This window comes from Hippoglossus stenolepis, chromosome 20 (genome assembly GCF_022539355.2).
Source record: "Hippoglossus stenolepis isolate QCI-W04-F060 chromosome 20, HSTE1.2, whole genome shotgun sequence".
In the NCBI taxonomy this organism is placed as follows: domain Eukaryota; kingdom Metazoa; phylum Chordata; class Actinopteri; order Pleuronectiformes; family Pleuronectidae; genus Hippoglossus; species Hippoglossus stenolepis.
In genome coordinates, this window is record NC_061502.1 from 20,788,273 (window position 1) to 20,806,122 (window position 17,850).

At 47.2% G+C, this 17,850-nt stretch overlaps 1 protein-coding gene and 1 pseudogene across 2 annotated transcripts; both read left to right on the top strand.

The window, feature by feature from the left end:
- Positions 1-263: 263 nt before the first annotated feature.
- LOC118099606 lies at positions 264-7,653 on the top strand (annotated as a pseudogene).
- Positions 7,654-8,054: 401 nt separating this feature from the next.
- On the top strand, positions 8,055-12,995 carry LOC118099608 (transcription factor E2F2-like). 2 transcript variants are annotated; one of them, XM_047337958.1, is made up of 9 exons: positions 8,055-8,325; positions 9,357-9,638; positions 10,038-10,084; positions 10,373-10,419; positions 10,602-10,788; positions 11,332-11,526; positions 11,760-11,874; positions 12,162-12,324; positions 12,712-12,995. In XM_047337958.1, exons 1-9 carry the CDS (start codon positions 8,209-8,211, stop codon positions 12,717-12,719), a joined length of 1,161 nt encoding a protein of 386 aa, XP_047193914.1. In that variant the 5' UTR covers positions 8,055-8,208; the 3' UTR covers positions 12,720-12,995. The 2 variants fall into 2 exon arrangements, with proteins under 2 accessions (XP_047193914.1, XP_047193915.1); XM_047337959.1 differs by having other exon boundaries at positions 11,371-11,526.
- Positions 12,996-17,850: the final 4,855 nt, after the last annotated feature.

Sequence of the window (17,850 nt, forward strand, 5' to 3'; positions counted from 1 at the left end):
TGTTTCTCTGACTCCCTCCCACAGTCCAGAGACATGATGGCGTTGAGTTTAAAGGAGACTTTAAATTAGTCCCTGCTTCCCTCATGTGATCAGATGTTTACTTGGCATCATCTAGTGGACACATGGTGGAAGGACACTACCTGATGTGTGACTTCTTCACTGACTGTTCAACAGGTTCTGAGTGTGACGTCACTCTGATGTATTTTCAGATTTCGGTCATGAAGTTATGAGGATGTGAGTCGTCCTCAGATCAGACACCAGGACTGACGAGGGACAACGAGCAGCGTCTTCTCTCCACGTGAGGACGGAAGGTGTTGGTGAGCTCAGCAGGTGAGATCCCCCAGAGGAACCGTCTGATCACATGGGGCTGTGCCGTCGTTTGACAGAAGAAACGTTTGTCCGAGGAGTTAAAGGCGTATCTGAGGATTGTTAGTGTGAATGTAGGTGGTGGACAGAGTGAACAGAGTTTGGATAATAATCTAAGATGATGCATCAGCCAACAATGTGTCAGAACTGATCAGACAGGTTGTTGGAATGATTTTCACACTGACTTGACTTTACTGGTCTCACAGGTTGTGTCTCAACACAGTTTGACATTAGAATACATTTTGTTTCCATTAAACCAAATCATGGAGCTTCTATTTAAAATCTTTTACCAGGGTTTCCTCACCACAGCCTTCAATTTCAGGAGGTTTTCACCAAATGTGTGAGATTTTCAAATAAATGATTTTAAAGACTCCAACACATTCAATAAAGAAAGTGTCCGGGGGCATCAAGGCTTTGTTTTGGTTTTGGTTTAGCCCAGAATATTTGTACCATATTAATGAGGAGTGAGAACTAATGTGTCCTGTGATGAAGGTGAGAATCCTACCTGAGAAATGTGTGATCAGCAGCGTCACACCACGCACAACATTACATATCATTTAGCACTTAGCATTTTATCCAAAGCCACTTACAATTCAATACAACAATACAATAACAACACAAAACATATAGTTTAGTCATCTTTTAAAAATAGATTTAGCCTCAGTCAATCTCTTAACCCTGAGTGGTATCTGGGACTCACATATTATTAGAGCATGTTAAATATGAAGCGCTGTTTAACTGATTCAACTGATGTGTGAATTGTTGAAGCGTTGAGTGTGAGACCTGGTTTGCCCGAACCCAGTTACAACCTTTCATCTAGAACTGGTTTGTTTGTATCAGGATGCAGCAGCAGGGACCAGCCTCTCCTGAACCCAGACATGAGTCCATGAAGAGTGAGGCGTCCATGGATCCACCCTTTAACTTTAAAGACGAACCACCTGCGGCTGGACGGTAAGATTTGAACTTACCTCCAACACACCTGTCCTCTTTAATCTTGTGGATTCTGATTTATTCCTCATGCAGCTGTGAGTCCATGATGAGTGAGGCATCCATGGATCCACCCTTTAACTTTAAAGACAAACCACCTGTTGCTGGAAGGTAAGATTTGAACTTACCTCCACTGTAAGGTCGTCCATGAATGAAAGTGTAATGATGTTTCCAGCTGTTTAGCTGAATTATTCTCCCTTGTTATCGTCCCAGAACTCTGATGATGAAGATTAGTAGTTTTTCAGATTATGGTCCTGAATCTGCAGCGTCATCTCCATCAGCCTCTGTGAAATGGACTAATGTGCATTTGTGAGAACTACAGCACAACCAGGTTTTCACATTGGTCTGTGGTCAAATATCATCAGGCATTTTAAGTCTTCAACCTAGTGACCCAGTTTAGACTGATGAGACCACGACTTATGTCCCAACTCGACCTTCTCACTCCATCGCAATCTGGAGTCTTTTTCAGCAGTTCTGGTCCTGATGGTTCAAATCCTTGTGAACCCTGCACAGTCATTTACAGTCTGTGTTTTCTCCTCAGCGTTTTGCAGGAGACCTCAGAGTCCCAGAGTGGTCCATCAGTCCAGCAGCATTGTCCAGAGCTGGACTCCATATTTATGGTGTGTACATGTGAAATCACACTTCAGTTAACTTCACCATCCACAGATTCAATGCTGAAGTACCATTCAGCTCCAAACTTCTCCTAGCTGCTCTGTTAAGACATCTGTTATTCATCTGCTCCAGCGGCTGGAGGAGAACCTTGTCACTATTGTGAAGAAAGAGCTGAAGAGAGTGCAGAGAGCCCTTTATCCAGATTACCCAGAATGCTTGGAGAGTCAGAGGGATGACGAGGAGGTGCTGGATGGTGAGGATGAGGAGCAGAGGAGCATCAGAGAGGCTTTTCTGAAGATCACAGTGAACGTCCTGAGGAGGATGAAGCAGGAGGAGCTGGCCGACTGTCTGCAGAGAAGTAAGAGGATTTTCACACTTTTTCATGAAAGTGAATGGGAAAGATTTACATTCTGGTGTTAATGATCCAAACATCAGCATCTGAATAGAATTCACACAGGAGCAAACTATCACAACTTCATGTTAAGTTTTGTAGATTGTTCTATTGGCTTTTTATTGTTTTTATCTATTAATTCTTCATTTAGGAACCAGAACTCCATTTTGTCAGCGGAAACTCAAGTCTAACTTGAAGGAGAAGTTCCAGTGTGTGTTCGAGGGGATAGCTAGAGCAGGAAACCCAACCTTTCTGGATCAGATCTACACAGAGCTCTACATCACAGAGGGAGGCAATGGAGAGGTCAATAATGAACATGAGGTCAGACAGATTGAAACAGCATCCTGGAAACCAGACAGACCAGAAACAACCATCAGACAAGAAGACATCTTTAAAGCCACATCTGGAAGAGACGGACCAATCAGGACAGTTCTGACAAAGGGAGTGGCCGGCATTGGGAAAACCGTCCTAACACAGAAGTTCACCCTGGACTGGGCTGAAGACAGAGCCAACCCCGACATACAGTTCACATTTCCATTCACTTTCAGAGAGCTGAATGTGCTGAAGGAGAAGAAGTACAGCTTGGTGGAGCTCGTCCATCACTTCTTCACTGAAACCAAAGAAGCAGGAATCTGCAGGTTTGAAGAGTTCCAGGTCGTCTTCATCTTGACGGTCTGGCGAGTGTCGACTTCCTCTGGACTTCCACAACACAGAGACCCTGACCGACATCACAGCGTCCACCTCAGTGGACGTGCTGCTGACGAACCTCATCAGGGGAAGCTGCTGCCCTCTGCTCGCCTCTGGATAACCACACGACCTGCGGCAGCCAATCAGATCCCTCCTGAGTGTGTGGACAGGGTGACAGAGGTCAGAGGTTCACTGACCCACAGAAGGAGGAGTACTTCAGGAAGAGGTTCAGCGACGAAAAACAGGCCAACACGATCATCGCTCACATCCAGACGTCACGAAGCCTCCACATCATGTGCCACATCCCGGTCTTCTGCTGGATCACTGCTACAGTTCTGAAGGACGTGTTGAAAACCAGAGAGGGGGGGGAGCTGCCCAAGACCCTGACGGAGATGTACATCCACTTCCTGGTGGTTCAGTCCAAACTGAAGAAGCTCAGGTACGACAGAGGAGCTGAGGCAGATCCACTCTGGAGTCCACAGAACAGGAAGATGATTGAGTCTCTGGGAAAACTGGCTTTTGAGCAGCTGCAGAAAGGAAACCTGATCTTCTATGAATCCGACCTGACAGAGTGTGACATCGATATCAGAGCCGCCTCCGTTTACTCAGGAGTGTTCACGCAGATCTTTAAAGAGGAGAAAGGCCTGTACCAGGACAAGGTGTTCTGCCCGTCCACCTGAGCGTCCAGGAGTTTCTGGCTGCTCTTCACGTCCATCTGACCTTCATCAACTCTGGAGTCAATCTGATGTCCAAACAACAAGCAGCTTCCCGGTTACCCAGAGTCTTTAAAGACAGAGTTAAACTAAAAGATCTCTATCAGAGTGCAGTGGACAAGGCCTTACAGAGTCCAAATGGACACCTGGACTTGTTCCTCCGTTTCCTCCTGGGTCTTTCAGTGCAGACCAATCAGAAACATCTACAAGGCCTGTTGACACAGACAGGAAGTAACAGACAGATAAAAAAGAAAACAGTCCATTACATCAAGGAGAAGATCAGTCAGGATCTGTCTGTGGAGAGAAGCATCAACCTGTTCCACTGTCTGAATGAACTGAGTGACCGTTCTCTAGAGGAGGAGATCCAACAGTCCCTGAAATCAGGACGTCTCTCCACAGAGAAACTGTCTCCTGCTCAGTGGTCAGCTCTGAACTTCATCTTACTGTCATCAGGAAAAGATCTGGAGGTGTTTGACCTGAAGAAATACTCTGGTTCAGAGGAGGCTCTTCTCAGGCTGCTGCCGGTGGTCAAAGCCTCCAACAAAGCTCTGTAGGTGGATGAATACAATGATGTTACAACAATGTGATATTTAACTTTGTCACAACTAAAACATGTTCTTCATCACATATTCTTCTTCAGGCTGAGCGGCTGTAACCTCTCAGAGAGAAGTTGTAAAGCTCTGTCCTCAGTCCTCAGCTCTACGTTCTGCAGACTGACAGAACTGGACCTGAGTAACAATGACCTGCAGGATTCAGGAGTGAAGCTGCTGTCTGCAGGACTGAAGAGTCCACACTGCAAACTGGAAACTCTCAGGTCAGGAAACTAGAGGCTTTTCAAATGACCAGTGAAACATTACATTTCCTTCCTGTAGGAACTACTTTTGTTAAAGTTTTTTTTTTTTTTACCTTTCATTTCACTTGTGTTTGTTCCACATACTGTAACAAACTGTAACTCATTTTTTGTGAAATATGTTGGAGGTAAGTTTTGTGATGTTGACATTGATAGTTACAGTTTCTCCAGGTTACAAACTGGGTTCAGTAGAAGTTTGTGGTTCTACATAGACGTCCAAAGAACATTAGAGACAAACTGTCCAGTCATGGTTTGAGTCATGTCCATACGACACTGTATCATCTGCATAAATATGTTGTGGCAGTTGACCATGCCACGGGGCTCTCCCACACACAGCCAGATACGGTTATGTTGCTTTGCAGCATCGTTTATTAAATCGAAACATAAATACAAAAGGCAAACTTACACTTCCTGAGCTTTTCCGCTCAGTGTCTCTGAGAGTCTGTCCGTGTCTCTGAGTCCTTCCCCGTGAGGCAGCATGAGGATCGATCAGCGAACAGCTCTCACCTGTGCTGATTGATCCTCTGTGGTGGAGGTGAAGGTGCCCTCCCAGCCCCCTCACCTCCACATATGTATATTACATTGTTAATGTAGATTGTAAAACAGAATGGACCCAGATCAGAACCATGTGGCACCTTCTTAGTTATCACAAAAAGTGAGTTATTAGAAACTTGGTGCCATACAGGCAAAATGTGGAACACTACAATAGGTTGATGATTGCGACATAGAACTTTGTGCTTCCATTTTGAACAAAGACTGTCACTGTGTGTTTAGTCTGTCAGGTTGTCTGGTCACAGAGGAAGGCTGTGCTTCTCTGGCCTCAGCTCTGAACTCCAACCCCTCCCATCTGAGAGAGCTGGACCTGAGCTACAATCATCCAGGACCCTCAGGAGAAAGGCTGCTGGCCGCTGTACAGGATCCACAGCGGAGACCGGACACTCTCAGGTACGGACACACAACAACAACTCTCTGAAACAACATCAGCTTTCTTTAATTTTATGTTTCTCTGTTTGGGTCGTCATGAAAGACGTCTTCTTTTAATTCTGTTCAGGAGTTAACACGTCTTTGACTGGATATATATATATTTATATATCAGTGTTGATTTGCAGTATAGATGTAGTCATAGGGGCCTGATCACTAGATCAAGTGGAACAAATGTGTTCCCATTATTCAGTTTGTGTCTTTTTAAAGATAACTTATCATCAATCAGGTGATTATATTGAATCAAGGATCATTGACCTTTTTCAGCAACCAACCAAAACAAGTAATAAACGTGTTGGATCAACCTATGAGTTGGTTCATTCCAACTTGTTGCTGATGGATCAGTCCACACTGACAGCACAGTGACAGAGAGAAATAAAAGACTGATGAATTGTTGAATCATGCAGGAGGACATCAATAAAAACACAGAGCAGATCAGTGGAGACTCAACTTGTTGCTCGGTCACACTATCTTCTTCGCCTCCTTTTCCTCCTTTGTCTCCTCCTTCTTCAGTCTGTTGCTGGTTCTCTCTGACAAACTGCTTCATGTTGATCAGCAGTTCAGACTCATGTTGGATAGAAAATGATCTGACTGTGTTCCTTCCTCCAGGATGGACCATGGCGGAGAGCACAGGTTGAAACCTGGTTTCAGGAAGTGTGAGTGTGGTTTCTATTTGGTTAACTTCAGGAGCTGTACAATTGTAAAAAGGCAACTGGTCTCGATGATGGTAATGTAAGTAGCTCCTCCATGGAACAGCCTGCCTGTATAACACAACGACTCTGGACATAGGTAAAGACCCACAGATGTTAACTGTCCCAGACCCACAGTTAGAACTGAAGAAGCCTCCTGGTTGGGAGGTGAAATGTGTTCAAGACACACAAGTCCAGTTGCCTATGTACACATGTACAACTCCTGCAGATCCATGACCTGGATTACTGACAATCTTCATAGATAAATTAATTTTGATTAATGATGACATATCAGTAAATAATCAATCTGTAAACGCACCAGAAGAATCAGATGATGAACTTTAGTTGTGTCTCGTTCTCTCCATCAGATTCCTGTGAACTGGAAGTGGACACCAACACAGTGAACAGAGAACTCAAACTGTCCAACAACAACAGGAAAGTGACATATGTAGGAGACGATCGGTCGTATCCTGATCATCCAGACAGATTTGACTCCTGTCCTCAGCTGCTGTGTAGAAATGGTTTGACTGGTCGCTGTTACTGGGAGGTCGAGTGGAGGGGAGAGGTCCATTTATCAGTGAGTTACAGAGGAATCAGGAGGAAGGGAAATAGTAAAGACTGTTGGTTTGGAAACAATGATCAGTCCTGGAGTCTGAGCTGCTCTGATGTCCGTGGTGCTTACTCTATTTGTCACAATAAACAAGAAAAATCCATTATCACCTCGTCCATCTCACCTCGAGTATCAGTGTATGTGGACTGTCCTGCTGGGACTCTGTCCTTCTACCGAGTGTCCTCTGACTCACTGATCCACCTCCACACCTTCAGCACCACATTCACTGAACCTTTGTATCCTGGCTTCTGGATCTCGTTCTGGCCTGGTTCCTCTGTGTCTCTGTGTTCTCTGTAGGAGGCGCAGTCTTTGGAAGTGACAGCAGCTTCAGTCCTGTGGTTTAAATGTTGGTGGTGGACGAGGTTTTCACCGTGTTGTGTTCACGTTTGGAGCAGTGTCCAGTAGCTTCTGAAGTTGATCGATGTCATTAAGTTCAGTCAAAGGTTTCAGAGTCAATGTGCAGGTCAAACATATTTTACCATTTTCTAGAGTTGAAAACGCAGCAGGACATTGTCCAAATCGGTCAGTACAGAACTAAAGATATCATTTTGACAAGTCTGAATGAAGTTCGTCCCCTTGTAAATGACCATCAAAAGACATTGTTTGGGATAGATTGCTTTAAATTCAACCGTAAGTCATTTTAAATTCCAGGTCTAACCCGCCGAGTCCTGTCGCTCTCGGGTAGGGTAGTTCAATTAAGTTGTCCGCACTCTCCAAAATGTTAATACTAATGTTGATAATAAATGTCCTACTTTCCCTTGAAGTAACTTTCCTTGTGTGTCTCTTGTTTGCTTAACTTTCTGTGTGATGTATGACCTACATCCCATAAAGCATGTGGCCACACCACCGTTACAGCAACGACGAGGCCATTCTGCAAAGTTTGTGCCCATCATGATTTTAAACTCTTATTTTAATGCAAATAAAAAACTACACTAACTTGTGTTAAAGTGATACAGGAAGACATTTTTACAGGAATCAAAACTAAGAAGGCAAATGGTGGAATGTGGGGCAGGGAACCAAAGGAAGAGACATAGGAAATAGTGGTCCACACTTGGTCAATATAGAACGACAGTCCACTGTTGGTGAGGTAGACGTGTATGTGTGTGTTCATAGGGTTTTCACACTCCAGTCCGGTAGGTGGCGGTAATGAACCAGAAGAAGAGGAGAATACATCCGGTCAGAGACTCGTCTGTTTCCTGTATGAACATCCAGAGACTGCACTGAGTGTGTATATAAATATATAAATATATATAAATATATATATATATACACACACATGTGTGTGTACCGGGGGTAGCTCGGAGGAGCCGCAGTCGGGCAGCATGGTGCGGTGTGTGGTGTCCGGGTGTCCGAACCGCTCGGTGCTCGTGGACCCGGGAATCTCCCTCCGACCCCCGAAGAGGTTCTTCAGCTTCCCCGCGGACCCGGCGCGAGTCAAGGTAGGACTCCAACATGTGCCCGGGCCGGAGAGCCGGTCCGCGGCCGGAGGGGCTCCGCGGCCGGAGAGCCGGTCCGCGGCCGAGGGGCTCCGCGGGCGGAGAGCCGGTCCGCGGCCGGAGGGGCTCCGCGGGCCGGAGAGCCGGTCCGCGGCCGGAGGGGCTCCGCGGGCCTGAGAGCCGGTCCGCGGCCGGAGGGCTCCGCGGGCCGAGAGCCGGTCCGCGGCGGGGGGCTCCGCGGCCGGAGAGCCGGTCCGCGGCCGGAAGCGGTCGCGGCCGGGCCGCGGGCGAGCCGGTCCGCGGCTGGAGCTCCGCGGGCAGAGGCCGGTCCGCGGCCGGGGCGCGAGCCTCGCGGCCGGAGAGCCGGTCCGCGGCCGGAGGGCCCGCGGCCGGAAGCCGGTCCGCGGAGGGGCTCCGCGGGCCGGAGAGCCGGTCCGCGGCCGGAGGGGCTCCGCGGGCCGGAGAGCCGGTCCGCGGCCGGAGGGGCTCCGCGGGCCGGCTGGAGGCTGGAGCTCCGCTAGCTGGAGGGAACAGCTCTCGCACACAGGCTCAACTGTGGCACAGCCGCTATACCACAGTGACAAGTTCATCAAGATCTGTGTGTCTGTGTGTGTGTCTCTGTCTCTGTCTCTGTGTGTGTGTCTGTCTGTCTGTCTGTGTGTGTGTTGTGTGTGTTGTTTGTGTGTGTGTGTGTGTGTGTGTGTGTGTGTGTCTCTGTCTGTGTGTGTGTGTCTCTGTCTCTGTGTCTGTCTGTCTGTCTGTCTGTGTGTGTGTGTCTGTGTGTGTGTGTGTGTGTCTGTGTGTGTGTGTGTGTGTGTGTGTGTGTTCCCACACTAGGAGCGAGGGTGAATGTGAGAGATCCAGACTCTAACTCCATGTGGTCTCATCGGAGGACCCTGAGTCAGACCTTGTCCCCTTTACTCAAAGTCCCGTGTGTCGGTCCATGTCTGTCTATGAAGACACATAATGTCTTTGTACATGAACGTGTCTTTGACCCTCTGGAAGCAGCTGACCTTTCAGGTACACTTGTTCAGGTGTGGCTGGCGGCGCTGAGAGAGACGGTCAAGCAGGACTGGACCGAGCAGCATGTGATCTGCGAGGACCACTTCCTGCCGGAGGACATCTCCACCGATAAGGTCAACAGTGATGCCATTCCCCTCATGCCCCCCTACCTGGACGGAGCCCTGGGCCTGATCAGCCCCTGGGGGGCCGAGTCCTCGGAGGAGGAGGAGGAGGAGGAGCAGTGGACCACCGGAGGCTGTGACGACGAGGACGAAGGTGGAGAAGCTCCTTCTGCACCGGACCCCCCCCCCCAGGTCTGCACGCTGGTTTTCCTTCATTAGATTCCTGTGTGATGCATTATGTGTGTTTAAGGATTTATCAGTATCTTTGTTTTATCCTTGACGATATGAAAACTTATCTTACAGAAAAACGATGCAGTAAAGTGCATTAGTCTATATTTTATTTTCATTATGTAGTGTTATGTATATTTGGTTGTATTTTTATTTTCTTTGTATTTATAGTTATTTATAAAAAGGTTTATGGTTAAATTGTAAAATATCAAAGCTCAGTTACATTTCTTCGTCATAAATGTTAAATAACCATATCTTAGGAAGCATTGACTACATTATATATTCATTATATATATATATATATATATATAATGAATGTATATGTTTTGTCAGTGTTTGAATCTGTTGTTTTCTCATCTCCAGGGACCTGCAGCCGGTTTGGAGAATCCTCCGGAACCTGAGAAAACCAGGTGACAAAATCCTTTAGAGGATCTGTGTGTGTGTGTGTGTGTGTGTGTGTGTGTGTGTGTGTGTGTGTGTGTGTGTGTGTGTGTGTGTGTGTGTGTGTGTGTGTGTGTGTGTGTGTGTGTGTGTGTGTGTGTGTGTGTGTGTGTGTGTGTGTGTGTGTGTGTGTGTGTGTGTGTGTGTGCGTGCGTGCGTGCGGTGTGTGTGTGTGGGGGTGCAGCTTGCTTGAATGTGAAGGACTGAGGTATGAGATCTACTGAGTAATGTTGTAGTTGATTGGTATTTTGTTTCAGTGCTGCCCAGCCGCAGAGGAAACGGTCCAAAGAAGTTTCCAGACACGGTGAGTGCAGAGCTGAGTCCGGACGAGATGGAGCAAAACGTAGATTTAGACGTAAACATTGGTGCAGTGAACACTCTGTGATGCACGAGCGTTGAAACTACGGCAGCTGAGAAGGCCGTTCCTGTTCTTGTTGAAGAAATCTCGGCAGTAGATGGATAGAATGCTCTTGTTGTGTTCTTCAGACACGTCTCTGGTTCTGCTGACTCAGCGCTTCCTGGAGCTGCTGCTGGCGGCCCCGGGCGGCTCTCTGGACCTCAGGCAGGTCGCTGCCAGCCTGAAGATCCGCAAGCGGCGTGTTTACGATATCACCAACATCCTGGACGGCATCAAACTCATTCAGAAGGAGTCGGCCAACAGGATCAAGTGGATGTGAGTGGATGTGTTTGTTGTTCACTGCATGTTGGTGCAGTAGGTGACCCCCCCCCTCCCATTAAACCCTGTGGAAGGATGTTTTATGGGTCAGAGAAGAACTCATCACATTTTGAAGCAGATCTGGATCAGGGGGCGGATCCAGGAATTCTTTATCTCTTTCTTTATGTCTGAAAACAGTTTATAGAGTCCTCGTGTCCTCAGGGTTCAGTTGTTGTAATATGTTACTTCACCACTAGATGGTGGTGGTGATGTACGACATCTTCAGGTGTCGTCCATGTAAACATAGACGAGTCCACTTTTCCACGTTCACATGTGCAACACCTGAAGATTTCATTTAACTGATGTTTTTATCCAAACCACGAGGGAACAAACCCAGAACAACAAGAATCAAGTGAATCCTTCCCAGGAACCTGTAACGTAACAGTAGTTATAATACAGATCCATGTTTTGGCTCCACTCCTCATCTGAACGTTCCCGATGTTTTCATGTCGTCTCCTGCTGCGTTCTTCATATGAGAAAGACAAATTGTGTTTTCTGCAGATGTTCATGTGTGAAACCAGTCTCTGACTCTGTCTGCAGAGGGAAGATTCCCATCTCTAACTTTCTGAGGAAGAACCAGCAGCGGTTCCAGAAGGAGCTGGAGAACCTGAAGCTGGTGGAGGACACGTTGGACGGCCTCATCAAGAGCTGCGCTCAGCAGCTCTTCGACATGACGGACGACCTGGAGAACTCTGCATATCCTTTCACATCAGGCTGAGGTCGGAGGTCAGCAGACTAATATTAGACCGTTCTTCCACATCATTGTGATGTCACGTGACACCCCCACAAAGGGCATCCAGCCCCCTAAAGCACGTTGTCCATTTAGCTGCTGTGAGCTCTATGCTAAAGATATAGAATTCAAAAAGCTAAGAATCCAATCCTTGTGATTGTGAATGTTTTGGTGAAATCTTTTCTTTAACCTTGTGCACGTCAGCGTACGTGACCCTGGAGGACATCAGCCGCCTCCGGGTTCTGCAGGAGCAGACGGTGATCGTCATCAGAGCTCCGGAGGAAACCAAACTGGAGATTCCTGCGCCCAAAGAGGTGAAGAGACCGAGCGGCTGAGCGGACGTCCGGCTTCAGGCTACAACGCTCCTCTGTTCCCTTCATGTGACGATCAGATGATTCTAAAACACGCTCCACATTCTGACCAAAACCAACCAGATTGATCTGAAGCTTATTTTCAATGTTATTAGAATTCCACCTTCAACAGTGAATTGGTCAAGAGAAAACTTATCAGTGATATTTTTGATCATTTATTTATTGAAGCTTTTTATTCTCCGATGCTTCTTCAGTGTGATGATGTGCTTTGTCCTGTGTGCCGACACCAGGACAGTATCCAGGTCCACCTGAAGGCAGGGAAGGGTCCCATCACGGTGGTGACCCGTGAGATGGGATCACTGGACGCCATGACCTCTGACCCCGGGCGGACGGGAAGCGGCTTCTTTTTAACGCTGGAGGAGAGTCGGGTCAGGACGAGCTCACTGAACACAGGTAAAAAAACTACGGTTGAGTTACTCAGTCGCAATTTAGACAATCGTCCGACTGGAGACTTTGAATATTCAAACGATCACTAAAGAGGGCGGAGCCAGTTGATGTTGTAGTTCTTTCTCAATGACACAGATATTAAAACACTCAAATAAAACTAGGAACAGAGGAACATGAGCTGAGTGAACTGAGATCAGTTGTCGGGGTAAAGACTCACTGTGTCTGGATTGTTATAACGTGGTAACTGTTAAACTTTCTGCTGATCTGAGACTGTTAATATGTCTGAATGTGATCATACACCACTGCATGTAAATAGAGATATTTCTTTGTGTGATGCACATTGATACTGATCTGTATTTTATTTTCATTCTTAATTTCATTGTGTTGTTGTAGTGTCTTGAGCCCCCTGCAGAGCGAGCGGCCAGCCACCAGGGGGCGCCAGTTGTCCTCAGGGTTCAGTCACACAGGAAGCCTGAGGACATCCGGAGCAGGGACCAACAGGTCTCACAGGGCGTGCGACTAAAAAACACAGGAGAGGGATGGATGCTTCCTCTGATTACTGTATCATACTGTATCATACTCTATTACTGTATCATAGTTTATTACTGTATAATATTGTACATGATTGTTTTATTTGGGACTGCTGATAGTAATAAAAACCTGTTTGAGAATGTGAAGTCACTAGTTTGATGGTTTGAATCCCGGTGGCAGCAACAGCAATGATTCTCAAGTGCCCTTGAGCAAGATGCAGAAAGCCGTGTGTGTGTGTGTGTGTGTGTGTGTGTGTGTGTGTGTGTGTGTGTGTGTGTGTGTGTGTGTGTGTGTGTGTGTGTGTGTGTGTGTGTGTGTGTGTGTGTGTGTGTGTGTGTGTGTGTGTGTGTGTGTGTGTCCCTGTGGACACCTCACAGTCCAGTGACCTGCAGGTCAGAGGTCAGACTGGTCAACAACAGACCGTTGTCTCTGAGTGTTGCACCGTCAGTCGAGTGTCTGGCGCCGGCGCTCCATCTGTCGGTGAGCAGTCATGTGACGCTCTGTGGGCGTCGGCCTCACGTGTTGTGACTCGTGACCGGAGCTTTTCTTCGACCCTGTTAACACTCGATATTAAAGGAGACACGTTCTGTTCATATTCAGGTAAACGATTTTGAATTAGTGTAAAATGTTCAGAAAACATCTCTGTCCTCAAACTGTCCATCGCTGCTGCTCCTCTTTTCAGCCTGTGTCTCAAACTCTTGGTTTTAGCTCCTGTCTCTTTAAGACCCCCGATGAAGCCCAGCTGATTGGTCACTGTTAGGACGGTTTTCTCTGGAATCCACAACATTCCAGAGTTTTCAGTTCCACCTCGTCACCTTCACTGCTCCTCCTTCAGAGGAGGTTCTGTTACTAAGCAACCAGAGGAGACATCTACTTCCTGTTTACACCACATGACCTGTGGACGTGAACGGTCACGTGACCTGTGTTTTCAGGTGTCAGTGTGGATGGAGGCGTGTCCTCTTGTTGACCTGTATTAAGAGCTCTTTCATGACGAAGGACATAAATTCAACCCGCTGGTTCCACCTGTGAGACGAACCGAGTCAGACGCTGTGAAACACTCGAGAGCAAACAATCATTTGATCTGTTGATCCCATGAAACCAGACGTGAACAGAACTTGTGGTTTCCCGGCTCCGCTCGGCCTCGCGCAGGCGAACTGAAGCTTCTTTGATCCTCATGATCCTCGGCGTCGACACAGGAAGTGGGAGGAGCTGCCCAGCGGCGTCGTTTCACCTGAAGTTAACGAGGCCGACACTGTTCTTGGCAAAAGCTGCTGCTGTTTCTGCCTTTTCCACTTTGTGGTTGGACGTGTTGTGGACGCAGCTGAGCGTGAGGCTGGACATGAAGACACCAGATTTCAGTTAAGACGCAGATGGAATTTAAAACATGTCTCTTTATGAATCAGGTTTGTCTGAGACGCACTTTTTGATTCGGTACCTGACTTTGTTAGGGGGCGTGTCAGACTAGCCGACCGCCAGAGGGTGGCGCTGTTTGCCCTGATTGACAGATAAGCTGCTTTCAGACCTGGACTCTTCTCTGGATTTTACCTGGAGCTCATGTCTGAAAACAGCTTCTGTGAAACACCTGATCCTGAATTCTCTCTTTCTGTTGGTCACTAAACCATTAACATTATGATAAGGGGGGGGGGGGTTAAACCAACACTGTTACATCATCCAGATGTTTTCAGATCAGCTTCCAACAACTGACGACCAATGTTTCCTTCAACAGCTGCTTCCACTTACTCACATTATTATACTCTGTCTGTCTGTCTGTCTGTCTCTCCTTCTGTCTCTCCTTCTGTCTGTCTGTCTGTCTGTCTGTCTCTCCTTCTGTCTGTCTGTCTGTCTCTCTCCTTCTGTCTGTCTGTCTCTCTGTCTGTCTGTCTGTCTGTCTGTGTCTGTCTGTCTCTGTCTGTCTCTCCTTCTGTCTCTCTCCTTCTGTCTGTCTGTCTCTCTCTTTCTGTCTCTCTGTCTCTCTCTGTCTGTCTGTCTCTCCTTCTGTCTGTCTGTCTGTCTCTCTCCTTCTGTCTGTCTCTCTGTCTGTCTGTCTGTCTGTCTGTGTCTGTCTGTCTCTGTCTGTCTCTCCTTCTGTCTCTCTCCTTCTGTCTGTCTCTCTCTCCTTCTGTCTGTCTGTCTGTCTGTCTCTCCTTCTGTCTCTCTGTCTCTCTCTGTCTGTCTGTCTGTCTCTCTCCTTCTGTCTCTCTCTCTCTGTCTGTCTGTCTGTGTCTGTCTGTCTCTCCTTCTGTCTGTCTGTCTCTCTCCTTCTGTCTCTCTGTCTCTCTCTGTCTGTCTGTCTGTCTGTGTCTGTCTGTCTCTCCTTCTGTCTGTCTGTCTCTCTTTCTGTCTGTCTGTCTCTCTCCTTCTGTCTCCTTCTGTCTCTCTGTCTCTCTCTGTCTGTCTTCTGAGTCTTTCTGAGTCTTTATGTGTCTGTCTGTCTCTTTCCATCGTCTCGTCTGTAGCTCGTCCATCGCTGCAGCGTCGACTCCTCAGGGAAAATGTCTCCTGATGTTTCAGTCGTTGTTTTCTTGCATTACTGCAGCGTGTCGTCGCTGCTCTGGCTCAGAGTTTTTCCGTGGCTGCTCGTTGGGTTCTGGTTTGGTGACGCTCTGCTGGACGCTCTGCTGAAGCTTCCTGAGTGGAAAAACTGAACGAGGCTGAGCTGCACTTTGACTGAGAGCAGAATCACAGGAGAGCAGAACCTTTCAAACAACTGTCGCTCCTCTTCTCTGTGGAGACGTTTTCTTCTCCTGCAACTTATGCTTCACAATCTATTCATCCATCCATCCATCATCCATCCATCATCCGTCAATCATCCATCCATCATCCATCCCTCCTGCACATGCAGGGTTTAGACTGTTACAACATCTGAACATGAAATCATGAAGTCCAACTGAAAGACTTCTTTAATAAAGAGAGGAATAGAAGCATCTTTGTTTACAGTCTGGCCCACTCGTCTCAGATCTCCGAGGTGTGTGCTCCAGGTGCTTCTGCAGCTTCATCCCTGTTTAATGGAACCAGTGAAACCACATCACATTCACAGCTTTCGCTCGTGTTTCCCTCGTAGCTCAGTTGGCTCCGTCCTTTCTTCACGTGGTCTCTCTCGCCGTTTCCTCTGCGTTCTCCTGGCGTGGCCTCGTCTGGTTTCTGACTCCAGTCGTCTTTGTTTTCCAGCATCTGTTTCTCAGACTGTTGTGTAATGAGCAGAGAGTTTGTGCTCTTACATAAGACGACAGGATTTCAGACGTTTGCTTTTTTTAACCCTTTGATCAGTAGAAATGTTCCTCGTGGGTATTTTGACCTCCTGTGATGTCATTTCCTGGAGAATCTTCAAATGCTTCATGTCTCTAAAATCTGTACAACCTCAGCTAAAAGGTTCTGTTCATCAATAAACCGTAATAAATGATCAAATTACTGAAATTGTGTTATAAATTCAATAAATACAAATATCTGGCATGTTTTTTAATCAATAAAAACAGTTGGGCCGGAAAGTGAGACGTATGATTTCAGAGAAGATGAAGTGAAACATGCGACGACGTGTTCCTCACATTTACGAACTTTTTTGGGACATTGTGTTTGTTGTTGAGGAAACAATTCTGTGGTGTGTGTGTGTGTGTGTGTGTGTGTGTGTGTGTGTGTGTGTGTGTGTGTGTGTGTGTGTGTGTGTGTGTGTGTGTGTGTGTGTGTGTGTGTGTGTGTGTGTGTGTGTGTGTGTGTGTGTGTGTGTGAGTGAGACGTCATGTTTACAACCTTGGTAAATTCCAGATGTTGCAGCAGTTTTACTGGAAGTCGTTTGTCGACGGATGTAAATATAAAGACTGAATTAGAGTTTTTCTGAAGCTTCAGCTGTCGTCTTGACTCTGTTGGTTCCAGATGATCTCCGGTGTGTGTCAGCGAGCTCGAAGCCCGATGCTCAGTGGTATGGATGCAGCCTGTAGCATGTTTTTAACTTGATGACCGGCCACCTGTCTCTCTCTCTCTCTGTGTGAGCGGGGATAAGCTCTCGTCTCGTCTTTTTATTCAAACACCTTCAGTCTCTGGACAAACAGTTCAGCAGAATTCCACTGGTCGTTCTTCATCCCTATCGGAGGTGTTTTCTCAGCGTCCGTCCGCCTGCTCTGTCTGATCAGGATCATCTCACGACTCAGGCAGCTGCACGCTTTGTGTTTGAAAAGCTTTGTTCACTTCAGACTTCGCTGTAACAGCTTCCACATTCCTCTGGGGCTCCGAGCTGCAGACGCCAGGCAGCGATACCTGCCCGAAAACAAACGCTCCTCTCTGAGGGAAGCTGTTTACAGCTGATCTGAAGTTCTTGAATCCATCTTCAGGTCAACAGAGGAGACGTTGTCCTCATCAAGCAGCTCAGATAATGCTGTAAGGACACAGGTCCACAGAGAGTTGTGTTAACGCAGAGTTTCAGTCGGCGGCTGCGTTCGGCTCCGACAAAACAGAGCAAAACCTTTATTTTAACGTTGACGTTGGTGCATTGAAAAATCTGTTGTAACTACGGCAGCTGAGAAGGTCATTCCTGTCGCTCCCTCGGAGGAAACCTTGGAGGTAGAGGAGTTTAAATGTTTGATGAAATACTGTCAATGCTACAGTCTCTGTCTTTAGGGGTTTTATCAAGTGGCAACAAACCGGGCTGAGCATGAGGCCGATGCGGAAGTGCAAAAAGCTGCAGTTCACTGAGTGGCCACTTGAGGCTGGCTCCAAGAAGGAGTCAATTCCCATTGACTCCCATGTTAAAAGTCCAACTTTAGAGCAGAATTAAACCTGGTTCAAAAAACGGTTTTAGTCTCAATCACTAAGTTCTTCCATCTTGACAACTGTATGGGGGGGGGGGTGAATTTAAACTTAACTCGCTCGTTTAGGTGATAAAGAGGTTTGAAATTGTGCATAATTATCACTTGATGGACAGGTGACGTCACCGTTAGCTCGTCACTCTGGCTTTTAGCCTGTTAGCTCGGCTTCACCTGAGCTAACAGGCTAACCCCGTCACTGAACACA

Excerpts from the sequence above, each read along its gene's own strand:
- LOC118099608 (XM_047337958.1), top strand. The coding sequence starts at position 8,209 with ATGGTGCGGTGTGTGGTGTCCGGGTGTCCGAACCGCTCGGTGCTCGTG. Across the intron at positions 10,085-10,372 it reads CCGGAACCTGAGAAAACCAG|TGCTGCCCAGCCGCAGAGGA; the intron begins GTGACAAAATCC and ends ATTTTGTTTCAG. Across the intron at positions 11,527-11,759 it reads GACGACCTGGAGAACTCTGC|GTCAGCGTACGTGACCCTGG; the intron begins ATATCCTTTCAC and ends AACCTTGTGCAC.